This window comes from Acyrthosiphon pisum, chromosome A2, assembly GCF_005508785.2.
Source record: "Acyrthosiphon pisum isolate AL4f chromosome A2, pea_aphid_22Mar2018_4r6ur, whole genome shotgun sequence".
NCBI lineage: Eukaryota > Metazoa > Arthropoda > Insecta > Hemiptera > Aphididae > Acyrthosiphon > Acyrthosiphon pisum.
The window spans coordinates 75,359,193-75,377,756 of NC_042495.1; the positions used below are offsets into that span (position 1 = coordinate 75,359,193).

Genomic DNA, 18,564 nt, shown 5'->3' on the forward strand with positions numbered 1-18,564 from the left:
ATAATATAATATCCACATAAAACATCCATTTAAAAAATATTTAAAATACATTTCAAATACTTATAAGATTTAAAATAAGTAATAAATAAACAGTGAAACATTTACTAGTATAAGTACATGGGATTTAGGTGTATAGGGTGTTTCTGAAATGGATGAGGTAACTAATATACGCGTACTTAGTGTGATGGCCCAATGAAGATTTTTTTGGAATTTTTTTTTCTATTTTCAAAATCTGGGTTTATACAAATTATTTTTGGAACATTATCTTAAATGTAAAAATAAATTGACAAGTTGTATTTTTTGCAAACTTCTCATACGAATCGAGGTGTCACATCATTTTCGCGCTTGTCGCGCGTTTTTCAAGCTCGAATCGCCGACTAAAAAAAAAAATGGCGTGGCACATCGATTTGTACGAGAACAATACAAGATAAACAGTGGTGATAGTTATTTATTGTTATTAAAAATACATGATTAATTAAAGCATTAGTTTACATTGTCGACTAATAAAAATGATAAAATAATAACAAAATTAGGGTTAACAAAGTTTTAAATGATTGAATTTACTGACATACATTGATTTGTGTGATTTCATGTACAGGTATGAGGTAATACAATATGGTAACTTTTATCCGTAATCTCTATTATAAAATAACTAATTGACCGTAATTTGTACATAAAGAACATTAGTTGATTTGACTATATTAGCTGAGTTCAATACTTGATATAAAACAACACTTAAAATTCGTTTTTAAGATTTAAAAGTTTATAATTTAAATTTTGAACAATGGAGTACACTAACATTGAATATACATAAAGAACATATTTATGCCAAAGAATTAAATAATAGAGATGAAATTTTGATGAGAATTAATAATGTAGCTGATATCATTCGTCAAACACCAAATTTATTGGAAAAAACTTTGAGTTCATTACATCATCGGATGGAGAAGTGTATCGAAGTTAACGGGAGTCACATACTCACTTTGAATAACTGTAAATAAAAATAGGTAAACGAGGTGAGTGAATTTCATAATATTATTTTATTTGTTTTCTATTAGTGAACATAAATATGAGCACTTAAGTACACATTTATCTAAAAAAAATCGTATTTGAAAAACATTATTTTATATTTAGTGGAAAATTGTACCTATTAGCCCCTTGAAATCTTGCGGAATATGCCTTTGATAACGGGAATGCATTTCACCGGAGACTTCTTTTCCGATTTCACTACGACTACATGATGACTAGTGACTAAAATATTCTTGTTTCTTATATTAATAATCAGTGTTTACTGTTTGGTACTTAATAGTATGCATACGGCATACCTACATAATATATGCACAGTTAAAATATAACAATAAAATGTTCTAACAGTTGTAGATAATCAATCGCGGGACTACAATATTTGTCCGTTATCGGTAATAGTCTGATGGGACATCGCATAACCACACTTATATTAATGCTATTTTTAAAAGGTAATTAAATGTTTTTATAGAGGTAAATAATAAATGGCAATGCACAGGTTTAAAATATTAAGCTCATAACTTATTACTCACCAACGATAAAATTGTTAACAATATAAGAACCTATTATATAAGTATATAACCAACGGAATTTACGACATCTATAAGTGCATCTAATTAGTAGTTAGGCCAAATTCACCACATTATTTGTTTACAGGAAGACGGTAATCACAATAAAATTAATCGCTAGTGCACTGTGTTATTGTTGATCGTTGTGGGTCAAAGTCAAGGACTAAAATTGCACAATGTTTTGAGATACGTTCTTATATACATATCTATAATCATTAGGCATAAAATGAAAACCTCCTAGACAGTTGGTTTGGTAATTAATAAAAGAAGAATTAACATTGTGCATTGAGCTAAATTGGGCATTGGCAAGTTTCGAATTGTGTTTAGATTGTTAAATATACCGATTATTTATTTCATTTTTTTAGATTCGAAGCAAAGCAACTATTGCGTGTTTGTTTTACAATTATGTACTATACCATTATATTTATTTTTACTTATTCGTATGGCCGTAGTGACCAGATAATGTGGTCCAGATTTTTGGCAGTATGCTTCAAACGTTTTGTATTGCATCTTTATAGATAGGAAGTTTTTTCTAAAATACATTAATATCAAATTTTCAAATTTCATATTGTTTACATTATTTAAGCGCCAGGGAAAACTACCTGCCTACAAATTGCAAAAAACCGTCTTTAACACAATAGATTTTTGTTATTTTGTGTAAATTTAAAAAAAAAATGATTAAATTAGTGTTCAAAAAGGGATTTGACATTTTTAACGATTAATTGATAACGTATTTTATATTATACCGACTATTCATAATAATAATATAATAGAAAAATTAATTCATTTGATAGGATTAATATCATAAAATATACTTTTATTAATATAGGCAGACAGTCGATTACAGACAGTCTTCGCTCAGAATCATTTTTCGTTTATAACCATTTTATATCATTGAATTCAAATTTAACACATCCATTACACTATTACGGTGACCAACAAAACACCTAATATAAAATAAGTAATAGTACCATCATTTTAAACTCTGAGCGGAACGATGAATGTATTGATTTTACAACGATGTGATGAATTATTTTTTATTTATTTATGTCTGTGTACACGATAAGTATTCGAAATAATGCTTCGATTTTCAACTTCAGTATCGTGTTCGATGGCAAAGTGAATCTATAGTTGGTGCATTCTGAAATTTAAAATTCCCAGTAGTTTTCAAAAGCGCCGGGATAAACAAAAAAAAAAAAAGGTGGGCAAGTGGATGTCGCTCTGCTGTATATTAGGTTACAAGTGGGTCACTGTAATCACGTGTTACATTTAAATTCAATGATATATATAATATCATTGTAGGTAAAATAAAAACGATTTTGAGCGAAGACTGTCAGTCAGCCTATGGTATTACTAAGTACCTATATTTGATGATATTATTGTGGATAAAATAATTTATATATAACCTATTTACGCGGGGCCTTCTTTTAAATTTTCAATCTTTAGATATAAAAGTTGAACAAACTATACATTTTTGACTACATAATAATTATAAAATTTAAAATTAATGCCCTTTATACTATATTACTATCTAATACCATAAAGTTCATAAACATAATTGATCAAAATTCAAAACTCAAAACTATTACTGTTCTTCAATTTTAAGATTTTAATTATTATAATACCGAACTGTTCAATTTAACTGTTGAAAGTAAATGTTCAATAATAATTATCATTATAATGAAATAACTAAGTAACTAAAGATTACAAATAATGTTTATAATACTGGGTAGGTAGGTTACCTAAATACAATTACCAATAACTATGAAATATGAATGTTAGTTATTAATTGAAGCGTATAATTATTATATAATAATATAATATAAGAACAATTAAAAAGAAATTTATTTTAATTATAAAAATGAATGTATCATAATAATATAGGTACATTAATATTATATCAAAATTAATGGATATAACTCAATTGTATGGGTTATATAATTATAATTAAATATCTCGTAATCTTTAGTATTTAATATTTATAGGTAGATATAACACTCTTTTTTAATATAACCAAGACGTGTTTGATCTTAATATTCTTAACTATTTTTATTTACATAGAAAAATTATTGTTCAACGTTCACATTCCACGGATGAAATACATATATAATATTATGATACATACCTACCTAATATTATGTAGTAAGGGTCATAGTTTGATAATTATATTATATTCTATACACAAAGGTGTATAAGACGCTTCTTTATGATGTCGTCTTTATTCAAATGTTACATAATATGCAATTTACTTTTGTATTTTTATATTTTTGTTGTACATTTATAGCGCTACTGACCCACTATAATGATTATACAGTTTACAGTGAAAGCCTATAGGTATAATAAATATCGTGTAATCTAGCTGTTAATCCAAATTTCTCAGAATACAATTTATTATTGTAAAATTAGTATTATATTATATTCTCAATTAATATGTAACACATGTTTATGATTTAGATGAAGTAAGCGGTAGGTATGTTTTCTCTCTCACGCGCAACATAGATAAAACGCTTTCACCTAAAATCGTTTTTTTTTTTTTTTTTTTTTTTTAATGTTTTCTGAGTAATCTTACAGTAAAATCATCTACTTGTTACAAAAACTATAGAGGATAATATTTTTGAGGGTATGACATATTGGTTTTATATTATTTTATTATTATTTCACATTGTATTGTTTAGTTAAATTGTTTTGAAACAATATATAGAAAAATGGATATTTCATAGTTTCATACCTTCAAAAATATTATTATCCTACGTTTTTGTAATGGGTGATTTTACTCTAAGTCTAAGGTTACTCAAAACCATAAAAAAAATGATTCTGCGTAAATGCGTTTTGTGTATGTTTCACATTGGCCAGATAGAGAAAACAAATAGTGAACCGATATCATCTTAAGCCTTCTATCAATTTACAATGCTTTGTACGGCAAGACGTATAGGCAATAAAGGTACAATACATTAATATAGAAAAAGGTGGGTAAGAGGATACTGGAAGACGCTCTGCTGTACAGTAGGTTACAAGTAGGTCAATGTATAATGGATGGTAATAAATTTGAATTCAATCTTAGATTTAAAAAGAAAAATTTTTAGGAATTTCTAACTCAAAATAATTTGCACATTTTCGTGATTATTACGCCTTTTGTCAAAATTTGAACTTTAAATGTTTATAAAAAAATCGTGACTATGGATTATTAATATTTTTTTTAATGTCATCGTAATAATATGCCTTGTAGTAGCCTTGTAATCAATTTTCAAGTTTTTTTATCCAACAAATACAATTTTATTGATATTCATAGAAAAAAAAACTAAAAAATTTGGAAACTCAAAATGTCCGTAACAGTTCAAAACAAATCAATATTTTTTAAAAATTATATCGTATATAGAAAATTCAAATATGAACAACCAGTGAAAATTTCATGCATATACGGTCATTTGTTTTAGAGTTACACGAAGAATCAAAATCGATTTTGTCAAAAACCGATTTTTCGTAAAAATTCCCTTTTTTCCTTAATTTTTCTTTTTTTTCCCTGTGCTTTCGAAAACTAATGTTTAACTTTTGACTTTTCTACTTTTTACTTTTGAAATTTAATTATTAGAATTAGATAGTATTATGGTAAGAATATTATCTACGTTGTCACGTAGTTTTTATATGTTAAATTGGAATTAATTTACTTATATAAAATCTTTGTAGTTTGTATACGAAAAACGATTCTGAGCGAAGACGGTCTGTAGGCAGTCAACCTTTAGGTAAGTCTATTTTATGATATATTATTGCTTTTAAAATAATTTATTCTACTATTAGTAATATTGCTAATACAGTAGATGTTGAATTAATGTTTGCCGATAACATTGAATTTGAAAATGTAACGCCATTGTTTGTATAAAATATTAAAAATAATAATATAGGTACCTACTTTAAAAGTTTCAATTTCCCACGAAAATAATTGTGTATAGCTCAAAAATGAATAATATAAGATAGGTACCTACTTGTTGCCGCCCGAACTCAAAAAGGTCAATAATAAGCCAATAATTACCGTCCCGATTATATATGAGTTGCCTCCTTAGTCCTTGCGTATCCTAAATTGTATCCTAAATGAAAAGGGTCTATTACTATAGTTGCCTCCCAATGAACAGGTAATAGTTGTAGTATAAATGGATCCAAACATTTTGGGTAAAAAATATATACCTAAGCAATGTTATGACTTATGAGAAACCATTTTTTCATTAAATAATTATAGGTATCAGCTGTTTTGTATTGACTTATTAACTACTTATTTTTAAAGTTGTGTAATTTTTGTATAAATGTAGTACTTATATACCTAAGACTGGGGTTTTTTAACTGTACTATATATCATTAACTACCTAATGACTCAATATAAAACAATTTATAAATATAAATAATAACTTATGCCTTATTAACTTACAAGTTACAACACGATTTACTATGTATTTATGTGTATTTTAGTTTATGATGATGTTATGAACCACATGTTAATTATGATTAAACCATAATGTAGGTATTAATTGTATAATATAAATATATGGTAATTATAATTGTAGATCTATATTAAATTAGCCATTACTCATTAGGTACTAAATATTTTTTTTATTGATTAGGTACCTATTTATTATATTATTATTTTTAGTGTAATTATTGTGTCCATTCGACTCCTAAATTCCTACTATACAGTATACAGAAATGGCCGAGCGGTTACCTACTTTCCCCTATCTGAAATTTGACATCAAAATAAATAAATAGATAAATCCATGACTTGGATGAATAAAATACAGATTACATTTTCTAATTTCTAACATTAACTTTTTGTTTTAACCCTTGGTTATTAGCGCTTATGTATACATAATTGTATATTTACGTGATTTATAATTTTCAGAGCACCAATAACTTGGGTGATAAGTTATATAGATTAATAGATTTAATTTGTAATTAGTAATTTTAATCGGAAAAAGAAAATTAAAAAAAATATGTTGAAATATATCCAATAATTAAAGTTCACGACGCTCCGATCCTTTTGGGTCTCGGCACGTGATTGACGAGCTTACTCGACCACATGACTCTCGAGTCATGAGCGATATGAGTTGCCACAGATGTTGTTATGAAATTGGTGCCATAATTTAAATTGACGTATCCTTATTTCAGAGCACAAGAAAATACCAACATGGTACCTACTGTGGTAGGTATACTGAAATGGGATCCAACAACCAATTTAACAAAATACAGTCAGTGGTGAGTCAGTCTTGTAAAGAATACTTTTATTTTGTATTCGGAATACATATTCGAATACTTTAAAAAGTATTCGAATACTATTAGACTATTACTATACTTTCTCAACTAGATTTGTCAGTTTTGAAAGGTTGGTAATTAACATTTATTAATTAATTATTAAAAATTCATCATAATCATAAGTTATTTATAAATTTTAACCACATATATGATACGGCCGATATGGGTCATACGGGATACAACACATTGGTGTTTATAAAAATAATCATATCATGGGCCAATATTATACTTCGTTCAAAGAATAAAATGTTCACAATTTATAAAATGTCTTGTCACAAATGTAAAATTATTTTTATGGATCGGAAAAAAGTATTTTTTTAATGAATAAAAAATACAAATAAAAGTATTCAGAATACGTATTCGAATACAAAAAAGTATTAAAATACTTTTATTCGAATAACATTATTTGAATACTTTACAAAACGGGATGAAGTACAGATAAGTCTATGATGAAAATTACTAACAAGTGAGAAATGAAGGGGAAAGAATTTAAGGACATTGGGTTTTAGGATTATGTTGGAAACACAATGTAAACATAAGTAATAAGTATAATATATTGCTATCTTAACATTAATAAAAATATTAAATGATAATATTGTTTCAAATATACATGTAGCATTTTTATGACGACAAAACTGTTATATTCTAAACTTAGGCTATAAGATATAATATATTATATAAAAAAAATTCAGCAGTTTAATAGTTAAAATTAATACAATGATAACATATTTTCAGCGGTCAAAGAATTATAATTGTATTTAGTTAAATATTAATTTTAATATTATAATTATATTATATAGGACAGTCCTGTTGGTGCACTAAAACAAACTAAAATTAATTATATGGACCTGTTGGTATAATTAAAACAAAGTATGAAGAGTAATCTAGCTATATAAATGTGAAATGAAAATCTCTCTACAGGCTAAACTCTGGAATTACTTATCGGATCATCTTGATTTTTTTAAACGAAAGAGTATATCACGAAGAAGGTTCTTATGAAAGAACATTTTAGGGAAATCCACCAGAAAAGTAGGAAATCTGGATGTCAAAAATACAACTGTGGTGACATCAGTCCAGAAAAAAAAAAATAAAAATTTAGTTTTTTGTTACAGATTAAAATAATAATAGTGTATTATATATTGGTTGATATTGGTTAATCGGGCATGTTTGTTAATTTAAATTATTATTAATAAATATATATAAATTAATGTTTGTGTGTAGATTAGACCTCTGGAAAGAAGATAGACTAATTTATAAATGGTTAAATTTGGTTTTTTTTTATTCATCGAATTTTAGTACGGTTAGGTTAGGTTAGGATTTTGTATTAATTGATTATATTAATTCACCGTAGGTGGAATTAAGTAAAAATGGTAGATAGATTGCCTACCTGATAATATACTGCTGCGAATCAGAATTTTTATTACAGGCAACAGAAAAGTTAAGATAAATGTTGAACACCTTACACCAAATATTAAGTAACGAATTAAATAAAGTTTGCGTCATATAGAGTAGTTGGTACATTTAACGGAAAATTGTTTTAAAATCAACTCCCAATTCATCAAAAATTGTTACTTGTACCCAGTCTGAAAAGATAACAAAATTATTACACAATGCTATTCCATTCAAATGACTTAAAATAAGAATGTGCAATGAGTTTATTATACTAATAGGCAGTATTGTAAAGTACTTGAGTAAAAATATCTGAATAAAAGTATTCAAATATATTTTAATTACTCAAATACATAAATATATTTATTTTTTATAACACAAGAAAGCATTATCATTATAATGAACAATGATCTTTAACAAATAATTTCAAAGGTATCCCTAAATAAATATTTTTTGTAGATATATACATATATATTATATATATAAAACATGTACGGGTTATCACTCTCAGTGGACTTAGTATAATATTTTATTAGTAGTCATGAGTTGATTTAGCCAATGTCGTTCTGTTGTCTGACATGCTGCGACAATAGTACAGAGAGCAATTTTTTGGCAGCGTTGAATAGTCTCAATATTGGACTCACTAAGACAGCCCCACAGTTGTATGAGCGGACTGGTAACAAAAATTGGCCCTGCGGGAACAGACGATTTGGCCTAATATTGGGCTAATAATAAAATATTTATAAATTATAGGCTCAAATGTATTCAAGGAACCAAAAGTTTCACCACACCATGACGGGGATCACCCACCAGTCTCCCTAGCCACTCCGCCCACTGTAAGTTGTACTCCATAGGTTCATAATGGTATAAATATTGCCACGTATAATAGACGTTTGCTTGTAAGATCTAGTTCGGAGTTTCTTCCTACCACCCAATGAAGTTTTCTAATTTTTTCCTTAATTTACAGTTTTTCTGACGAACATCATGTTTTGGTGAGATTCTTAAAACAGAGTCTAAAAGTGTATTCTTAGATATTTTTCAGAATCGTTCTTTTGGATGATCTGTTGATCCAATAATATTTGACTATAAACATTTTTACGAACGTGTAATTAACTTTCACCGATTTGTCACTGTTAATTTTGATATTCTAATGTTTTGTGGAGCTGGAAAACGTTAAGTGACCGTTGAAGTTTATCATTGGCAGTGCTGTTCTTCATCAGTTGCCATTATTGCTAAGTCTTTGGTAAACATGAATATCATTGAACTGTTGTTGGTTGGAACGCTATCTGAATAAAGTATGTAAAAAATAGGTACGCGAACACTGCGTTGTGGTACTTCTGTTATTATCTTTTTCCAGACAGTTATTGCTTCTTCGTGTACTATCAACATTTTTAATCACTTAAAAAGTATTTTTTGAATAATTGTGATTAACTTGGAAGGAGCGATATCGGTCTGTAAGAAGTTACTAGCTCGGGTGGTTTTCCTGGTATAAGTAGCATGATTGCTTGCGCTCGTTTCCATTGTTTAGGAATCATTCTGTTTGAAGGATGGCATTGTATATTGTATAGTATGTGTGTTAGATGAATAATATCTTTTTTAGGAAGGTACCTAGTTCTGTCAGTATTTTCTGGTTTATTTAGTCATAAATCACAATACCAGATGACTTTTTTTGAATTCGTATCAATTTATTTTTCCATATTTTCGAGTATTTCGATCAATGGTTGACATTGCTCTATATAGAATTCAGGAACGATATTTTTTGTTTGGAAATTGGAATTCGAGTTCCAGATGACGTGCTTACATTTCAGCTTTGCCATAGTCACAACGTGCCCACGATTCATTTTCCTTGAGAATTGGTGGTTCATATAGACATAGGTAACAGACTTATGACTTATCCATCTTTTAACCTTCTAATACTCAAATACATACACTAAAAATCTTTGAAAAAAGTACTTGAATAAGGTTTAAGGTGTTTAAAGTTTTTACATTATCAATGAATCTGTATTTAAAATAAAATATTTATTCTTTTTAGTTTATATATTCTGTTATAATTTTAATCATGTCAAAAAAAAAAATTGAAATGTTATATTGATATATCTTAAATTGTCTCAACTGAATATACTTTGACAATTTTAACAGATGACTAATGAGTATAGTTAAAGTTATAGTTACACTAAATTATATAGTTAAAAATTCTGTATAAAATTAACGTAAGACATGAAAACTGGATCAGTAGCATAATAAATAATAAATCTAGTAAAAAAAAATATTTATAAAAGTTAGTATTTTACAGAATCTACAATTAATACTTTCTTGAATTTGTATTTGTACTCATTTTTTTACTGCATATTAAAATACGTATTTTGATTACTTTTCAAAATAAGTACATATTTTCTTTATCTGTATTCTATGTACTTGAATACCTACTATTGAAAAATATCATTTTAAAGACAGATAATTACGCTTAAATGCGGATATAATATATTATTAATTTATATTTAGGTACAAAATGTTTTAGATTTCTAAATATAATGTATCTCATTTAAAAATTTCTTATAAGAAATAATTGTGTTGGAGTAACTATAATAATATGCTTCATACTCTTCTATAAGTATGAAACGAGTATAAAAACTTATATGTTAATACGATATGAATATTAAAATACATGTTGTTTATGCATGTTTTTAACCAAGCATATTCAAAGTCCTATAATATTTATGATTTTATGCAATAATTGATTCACAGGTGTCTTAAAAATTTGTAAATTATTGATTAATGATTATATAAAACTATGTTTTTTATTGATGACTGAAAACATATAATAAAAAATTGAATCATTTCTTACCCAAAAATACACCAAATTTCTTTTTTAAAAATTCTATATGAAATGGTATTATGCCTAAAGAGAAAAATTATAAAATAATTAATCAATATATACAATATAGCCGTGTTGAAGCAGTCAAACGCTTTGACAAACGTTGATATTGTTGTTCTCAAATTTGTTTTAAGATGACTGATTGGACATTTTACTATTCGTAATTTGTTTTAACCATGAACAATTGCTCGTTAATAAGATAATTATGAACAAGAAATATATTAAACAATATTCTATGCAAAATTTGCTATTCCCTAAAATATATAAATTAGAACAATAGTTCTTAAAATTATAATAAAAGTACAATTATATTTAAAATTCAAAACTGAGATTTATAAACATGTACTTCTTATAATTAATTTAATATTAGTAAATATTAAAATATACGACCCAAATTAAAATATTCGTCAATTAAAAATAACTTACTTACCCATATTTTTCATTCTCAATACGTAAAAATTATAGCTTTCGAATTTTAATAAATTGGCTGTGAACATTATTGTATAAATTTAATATGGCAGTATTATGAAGATATTTAAAATTCTGAGTTTGGAATATATTATTAGATAACTTTAGTTTTTACTCTGTGATTCATAATATACTGTAGTGAAAATTTTCAGAAATTTTACATTAATTTTAAATTTAACCTAGATGATATTATAAATAAGCAGTTTTAAATGGTTGTTTTAATCATCCTTTATTGCATATAAAAGCCACAAACAGATGTAAATGTAAATGAAAATGAAAAATTACTTGAGAAATAAATTAAATCAAATAATTTTTTGAAGGGTTATTGATATTCGATTAGATTTTGAATTTTTTGTACATCCCTTATTTATGTTGAATATTATACGTTATATTGTATATTTGTACGATAGACATATATAATGTACGTAATAGATGAAATAGATGTAATAGAAATCAGGTAGAGATAAACGGTTTATATTAGTATATTACAGATCAAATGCTCTAAAATATCTATAATATATAGCCATATAGGTATAAATAATAAATATAAAATAGCATACGTAATTTTAAATTTTTCACTCGATCAGTGCTCATCTCTTTTACTAAAAATAATTTAAGCAAAATACACAAAAGTTAATAAGTAACTATCTGATATAAAAATTATTTAATAACGTAAAAAAATTCTAATTTTCTTTTTTCATTGATGTGAACTCCCAATTACACCAGATACCCATCTTTGTATGCGCATTTGCGCCACCCCAGCTCAGAAACCGTTTCAGTAGTTGCTTATAAATGGCCTGGTGAAGTGGTATGACTTAAATAGTTTCATTTTTCGAAAATGAATGACGGAGTAAACAAATACAGATTCAAATAGTCTTTGAGGTGAAATTTGGAAAATGTTATTATGCATATGAATGACTGATATAAACATTCAGTTTAACTTTCATCTATATTCTTTCACTGTTCGATTTAAATAATAATTAATCTCAATAAATCAAAAAAGTAATATGAAAACAAAATTCAAAAGCTCCATTAATTTATCCACTCTTTATCCATTCATTTTTCAAAATAAACTTACTTACTTGAATCACCTAAATATTTATTCAAACATAATATGACAGTTAATAATTTTTATCGTAATTCATACTTTTAATTCGGGTATTCGACACTATATCAATCATAGTTTTCAATAATAGTTTTGTTCAAAAGAATGTCAGAATTCAAATAAAAATTCACAGATAATCTTATTTTAACATAGTATAAAACAAAGTCCCGCTGTCTGTCTGTATACTTAGATCTTTAAAACTACTCAACAGATTTTGATGGGTTTTTTTTAAATTGATATAGAGTGTTGTGAACCCCTGTCTGTATGCTATACGCGCAGTATGAGATATAGTAATAGTATAATATAGTATAGTGTGTAAGCATATTAATGTGTGAATAGACAGATTCAAGAAGAAAGTTTAGATTTAAATTGGACCCGGTAGGTCAAACCAAGGAGGTGCTGTAACAGGAATTTTGAGATTTACGATGGAAATTTTTATTTATAAATGGTTGCTATTGGTTATAGGAGAAATAATTAGAAGAAATTAGTATTTATTATTTTATTGGTTGCCATTGGTAATCGGGCAGATCAGCTACAAGCATACATCAAATCGAATTTTTGCACATTGCCTACAAGGATGTCTGAATTACACTAACTGCAACGAGTTACACCCAAAAAGAGTTGAACAATCACAATTTTTTTAAGATTTGTCATTTTTACGGGCAACAAAGTGTGCGGGATCAGCTAGTAATATCTAATTTGTTTTAGTAAGGTTTTATTATTTCCTCGACCGTTGTCTCTATTATCAGATAAGATTGTGTTTTCATATATTATTATTTTATGAAGTGCAATAAGTTAAAACAGAATGGTTACTGTTGTTGTAACAATGACAACAGCTCATTGTATAATAAGCACGAATTAAGATGTAGGTATATCTTAATTCGTGATAAGAAGCTAAGGTAGTTAAAAAAGAATTTTAACTTACTATGAATGTGGCCGTTTAAATTTTTGTTTAAATATACTATAAATCATAAATGTGCATTTTAGATTAGAACCTAAGTTGTCATTATGCAAATATTTATCATAGTTAGTAAAAACATAGGTACTTACAATAATATTTTACTGCATAATATGAAATATATAAAATAATTTCATTGTTTATTTATAAATATTACAAAACATTAATTAAGTAACATTATTGGTTTATAATTTAATACTTGATTTATTTTGTATTACCTACATAGACGCAACTAGACCTCTAAAACGTGGGGTGCTATAATATTTCATATTTTAAAAACATATGATTTATGGAATTTCAATATGATTATGATAGTTAGACCAAAAAAACAAGGTGTGCTAAAGACCTTTTTTCACCCCCCTAGTTGCGCCAATGATTACCTATCCAAAATAGTATAATATTTTGTTTAAATAAGAAGGTTGGGTGATAAATTTACTGTATAAGCATTCGCATTTAAATACCAAGCATGACATAATGTATACCCAAGTCCTGACTACATACCTTTTATCCAAAAAAGTGTATAAAATATTGAGTATTACCTGTGTTAAGTTTTATTTATAGGAGAATTTCTAATACATTTATTTTATATACTTTAACTTGTTTGGATTCATAATGAACTAGGAACCTATCTGTAGCATGTATTTTAATATAATGAATATTGTACATTTTATAAAAAAAATGTGTACCTATATATTGTGACTAGATAGAAGCAACAATAAGCTTATAATTTATTGTTTCTTCCAATAAATAGATAGTTTAGATATTTAAAAATCATATTAAAATACCGGTTTCATAATGTCTTTTCAAATAATCATCAATTGGCTCTTCCTTTTTTGATGGACCTAAAAATGCATTAATCGTTTATAAAAATATTTATTAACTACCTATTTTTCGGTTGCGACATATTCATGATAATAATGTTTTTAACATTGGATATCAATTCAAGTTTTATTATGGAAATTATTAATTATTATTTATTATACTCTATTCAAAATAAGACCGTGACCAGGCGGCGACCAGTTTTCGTCGAGCGGCGGTCAGACATATGGCCAGATGCCGTCCCCACTACGGCGACGCATCAGGTGCTGCCACGGAACAAAGCCTCGCCCATGCGCACAACTCGGCCGCCTGGTCACGGTCTTATTTTGAATAGAGTATAGATACCTAAAAACATAATGTGAGTAAAAATTACTTATAACTCGTGATTGGAAATTATTATAATAATCATATTAATTGTAATTTAATAACTATGTCAATGAGTGCAATGCATACTGCAATCAATACCTATAGATTTAAAAATGAACCCCGGTTTTCAAATGGCGATAAGTCCAATGTCAAAAATTACCGCCCTGTTTATACCTTCTGGACTAGTACAACATTTTGAATTGTTAGAAAAATTGGATTTAGCTCAAATTATCAAACCAATAAATAATATATTAAACAACGGCCAACATGGTTTCAGACCGGTCACGTGCCTCTTCTGCTCTACTTATGACTTATGACTTTAACAATTTATACTCGACTCTTCTGTGGAAAATTTTCAATTTGATGTAATATAGGTACAAAGATTTTATGAAGGCCTTTGGGCTTTGATTGTGTTGATCATGAACTACTGACTATCGAATATTGTATTGGATAAGTTTGGGTTTAGTCATTGTTATTTTGGTTTAACTCTTATCTTATTAACAGATCCCAGTTCACTCAAGTCCACGATTTCTTTTAAAATACGGTTTCTGTTCCACCAGGAACTCCCGAGGGGTACATTTATCGTGCATTTTATTTATTATTTATTTATAAATTGAATATCATCTGTTCTTAAGAAATGTCAAGTTCTGTTCTAAAAATATTTACTCGTATTTTCTCTTAGATGATTATTTAATTCTAGGTACAAAATGAATAAAACATTTAGTGTGGTTGGTGCATCAAAACTCATAAATGTTACTCGATGTGTTTTTACAGATCCCGTTAGTATATAATTCACATGTACCTATTCCATAAGTTATGTCCAACTTAGAACAGTTTTACCATTCACAGATCTAGGCATAACTTTAACCAATAATTTAAATTTCCGTGAACATTTTGGATGTGTTGAACATATTGGGTTTATTATGCACCACTCATCTGAATTTAAAGTTTTGAGATCATCCGAGCTCCTGTATTGTGCGTTATTTAGGTTTATTCTAGAATACCGATCTTCTATTTGGAGTATGCATTCTCTTAAACTGACATAGATTTTGTTGAACACGTACAAAATTGGTTCCTTAAATGTGTAGACTTCAAATTTAATATGACCATTGATAACCACGATTATTCACAAATTAGTTCCTCCCTAAACACTTGAGCCTTATCTTCCAGACGTGAACTAGTTGATATATCTTTTATTTTAAAGTCCATTAAAGGTGTCACTGATGCTCCTGTTCTATTAAATTGTATTTCTTTTAATATTCCAGCCTACAATAACCGTTCTATATCCATGTATTATATGTATACCAGTACACAGCACAAACTATTAAAAAAACTCCGTTCTTCCTAGTGTTATATCTCTATGCAATACACTCTCGAAGAGAGTTGATTTTTTCTACTCATCCTTAATGGATTTATTAAATTCTCACACGAACAACGTTTATATGTGCCTAATAATAGGTATGCCTACCATTATTTTAGATACTTATTGTACTAAATGTTGTATTTTTTCTGTAATATTGTTCTAGTTTATAAACTGGCTGTACTGGACCCGTTTTATTTAATTGAATAAATTATTATTATTATTATAATTATTATTGTATTAAAATTGATTTATATGATAATTTCTGATTTATTCTATATGCTTTGAATTTTTATGATTCTTTTAAAAGTATAATATGTACTAGGTACATATTGTAAAAATATGTGTACTTATTGTGACTAGATAGAAACAACAGTAGTGTTATAATGTATTGTTTCTTCTTAAAACTATATATATTAGCTATCTTAAAATCTTATTTCAATACCTGTGTCATTACTTCTTGTAGAATAATCTTCAGTTATAGGTAGGTCTAAAAAAAGTATGCATTAACCGTTAATAAAAATATTTACCAATTACTTTTCAGTTGCAACATACCTAATCATGAAAATAATGTTTTTAACATTGGATATCGATTTAAGTTTGATAATGGAAATCATTAATTATTAGATAAAATCACAATGTGAGTAAAAATTACTTACAACTCGTGACTGTAAATTATTACAATAATCATATTAATTTTTATTTAATTACTATATTAATAAGTACAATGTAGGTACTTGTAATCTATACTTTCTAATCTATATACCTTTTGATTTCAAAAAGAACCAATATTAATCCATAGCTTAGGATTGTCAAATATGGAGCATAAAATTAGCCTATTCCCTATTAGCTATTAGGTACCTATTTTGTGGATTTACCAAAGTTTTTTAGAAAACGGATGTTATTATTGATTTCAATAATAAAAATATTTTAAGTTGGAATCTCAATCTTCCTGTTTAAATACAATTGTTGCAACCGTTAGTTGTTTAAGATACTCATTCGTTAACTGATGTTATATAATATACAGAATGAGGAAACCATTCGACAATTTATTATTAATTAATAAACTCGAATCCTTTGCGTTTGCTGAACCACTTATTTCGTGGTTTCATTCGTTTATCTCAGGCCGTACTAAAAATTATTAAAAATGGAAACATTTGAAACTATAACTCTGAACAAATTCGTGTTAGTTCATGAGTAACTCATAAAGATCACGTCTTATCCCCAATATTATTCTGTAATTTTATAAATGATATCTCAAAATTTGTTTGGTATTCAAAAATTTTACTACAAAAATATTTAGAGATATTAGTATCATAGATGACTCAATTAAACTGCAGTTCAAATTAGATAATATTTATAGATGGTGTCAAAAGAATGATTTATATTTAAACATGAAAAAATGTTCTACGATTGGTACCTTTTATTTGAAAAGAATGACGATTCAGTTCAATTATTCTTTGGCAAATATTAATGTATCAAATGTATACACAGTTGGATCATAAGAGTATGCACAATTTCCTTGGAGTCTGTTTTGATGTAAAACTCTGTTTTAATGACCACATACATTTTATTAGAAACAAGGCGTTTGCGAAATTCGCCATATATTATTATTGTATTCGTAAGCGCAAATCACCGATAATTTATTATTCCTACACTGTTGGGCAAGCAGGGCCACATATTAATATTATATTTTTATATCATACATTTTGCACAACTATTTATATAGGTGCAGGACCAGCTGGCCAGTCTGCGCTCCACCATCTGCGAGTTTTAAATTATTATTATACTGTTCTGTTTGGTTATACGAGCCGTTTAATATTATAATGTTGTTGTATTGGCCATTAGGGCCACTTATGTAATCTATTTTGATTATTATTAATTTTATATATTGTTGGCCATAAGGGCTGATCATTTGGTATTTTTATAATTTATATGTTTGTGTTGCTGTGATATTATTCTATATTTTGTACCAGTAATTTTTATCAAAATCGAATATTTTATAGCAACTTACCTACCAGAAACTGTGTTACCATTTTTTAGATTCTGAGTGGAACGATGAATGTATTGATTTTAAAATGATGTGTGTTTTTTTATTTTTTTATTTTTGTGTCTGACATCACGGTTTGGGGCAGTAAAACTGCTTCGATTTTCTTCAGCAGTTCTTGTTTTATGGGAAAGTGAATCTAGTTGGTGCATTCGGGAGGTCAAAATTTGAAAATTTCCAATAGATTTCTAAAGCGCCGGGAAAGACATCTAACTACTATTGGAAATTTCGAATTATTGACCATCTCGAATGTAGCAACTAGATTCACTTTCCTTATCAAACAGGAAGTG

General features: G+C 27.2%; 1 protein-coding gene and 2 long non-coding RNA genes across 3 annotated transcripts in view; all 3 read right to left on the minus strand.

Moving 5' to 3' along the window:
* Positions 1 to 331: 331 nt before the first annotated feature.
* Positions 332 to 2,218, minus strand: LOC103308037. Its single transcript, XR_510307.3, has 2 exons — positions 1,148 to 2,218; positions 332 to 991 (listed from the first exon to the last, which is right to left on the minus strand). It is a non-coding gene; the product is annotated as an uncharacterized LOC103308037 (long non-coding RNA).
* A 6,018-nt stretch (positions 2,219 to 8,236) lies between these two features.
* LOC115034260 lies at positions 8,237 to 11,625 on the minus strand. Its single transcript, XR_003839609.1, has 3 exons — positions 11,582 to 11,625; positions 11,122 to 11,175; positions 8,237 to 8,470 (listed from the first exon to the last, which is right to left on the minus strand). It is a non-coding gene; the product is annotated as an uncharacterized LOC115034260 (long non-coding RNA).
* A 216-nt stretch (positions 11,626 to 11,841) lies between these two features.
* Positions 11,842 to 18,564, minus strand: part of LOC100570090 — a 57,193-nt gene continuing 50,470 nt past the window's right edge. The window contains exons 16-20 of the mRNA XM_029489982.1: positions 16,887 to 16,895; positions 16,673 to 16,717; positions 14,468 to 14,524; positions 12,180 to 12,221; positions 11,842 to 11,846 (exon numbers count right to left, since the gene is read on the minus strand). Of these exons, the coding sequence (XP_029345842.1) occupies positions 11,842 to 11,846; positions 12,180 to 12,221; positions 14,468 to 14,524; positions 16,673 to 16,717; positions 16,887 to 16,895 (158 nt within the window). The remainder of the gene's footprint in view (positions 11,847 to 12,179; positions 12,222 to 14,467; positions 14,525 to 16,672; positions 16,718 to 16,886; positions 16,896 to 18,564) is intronic.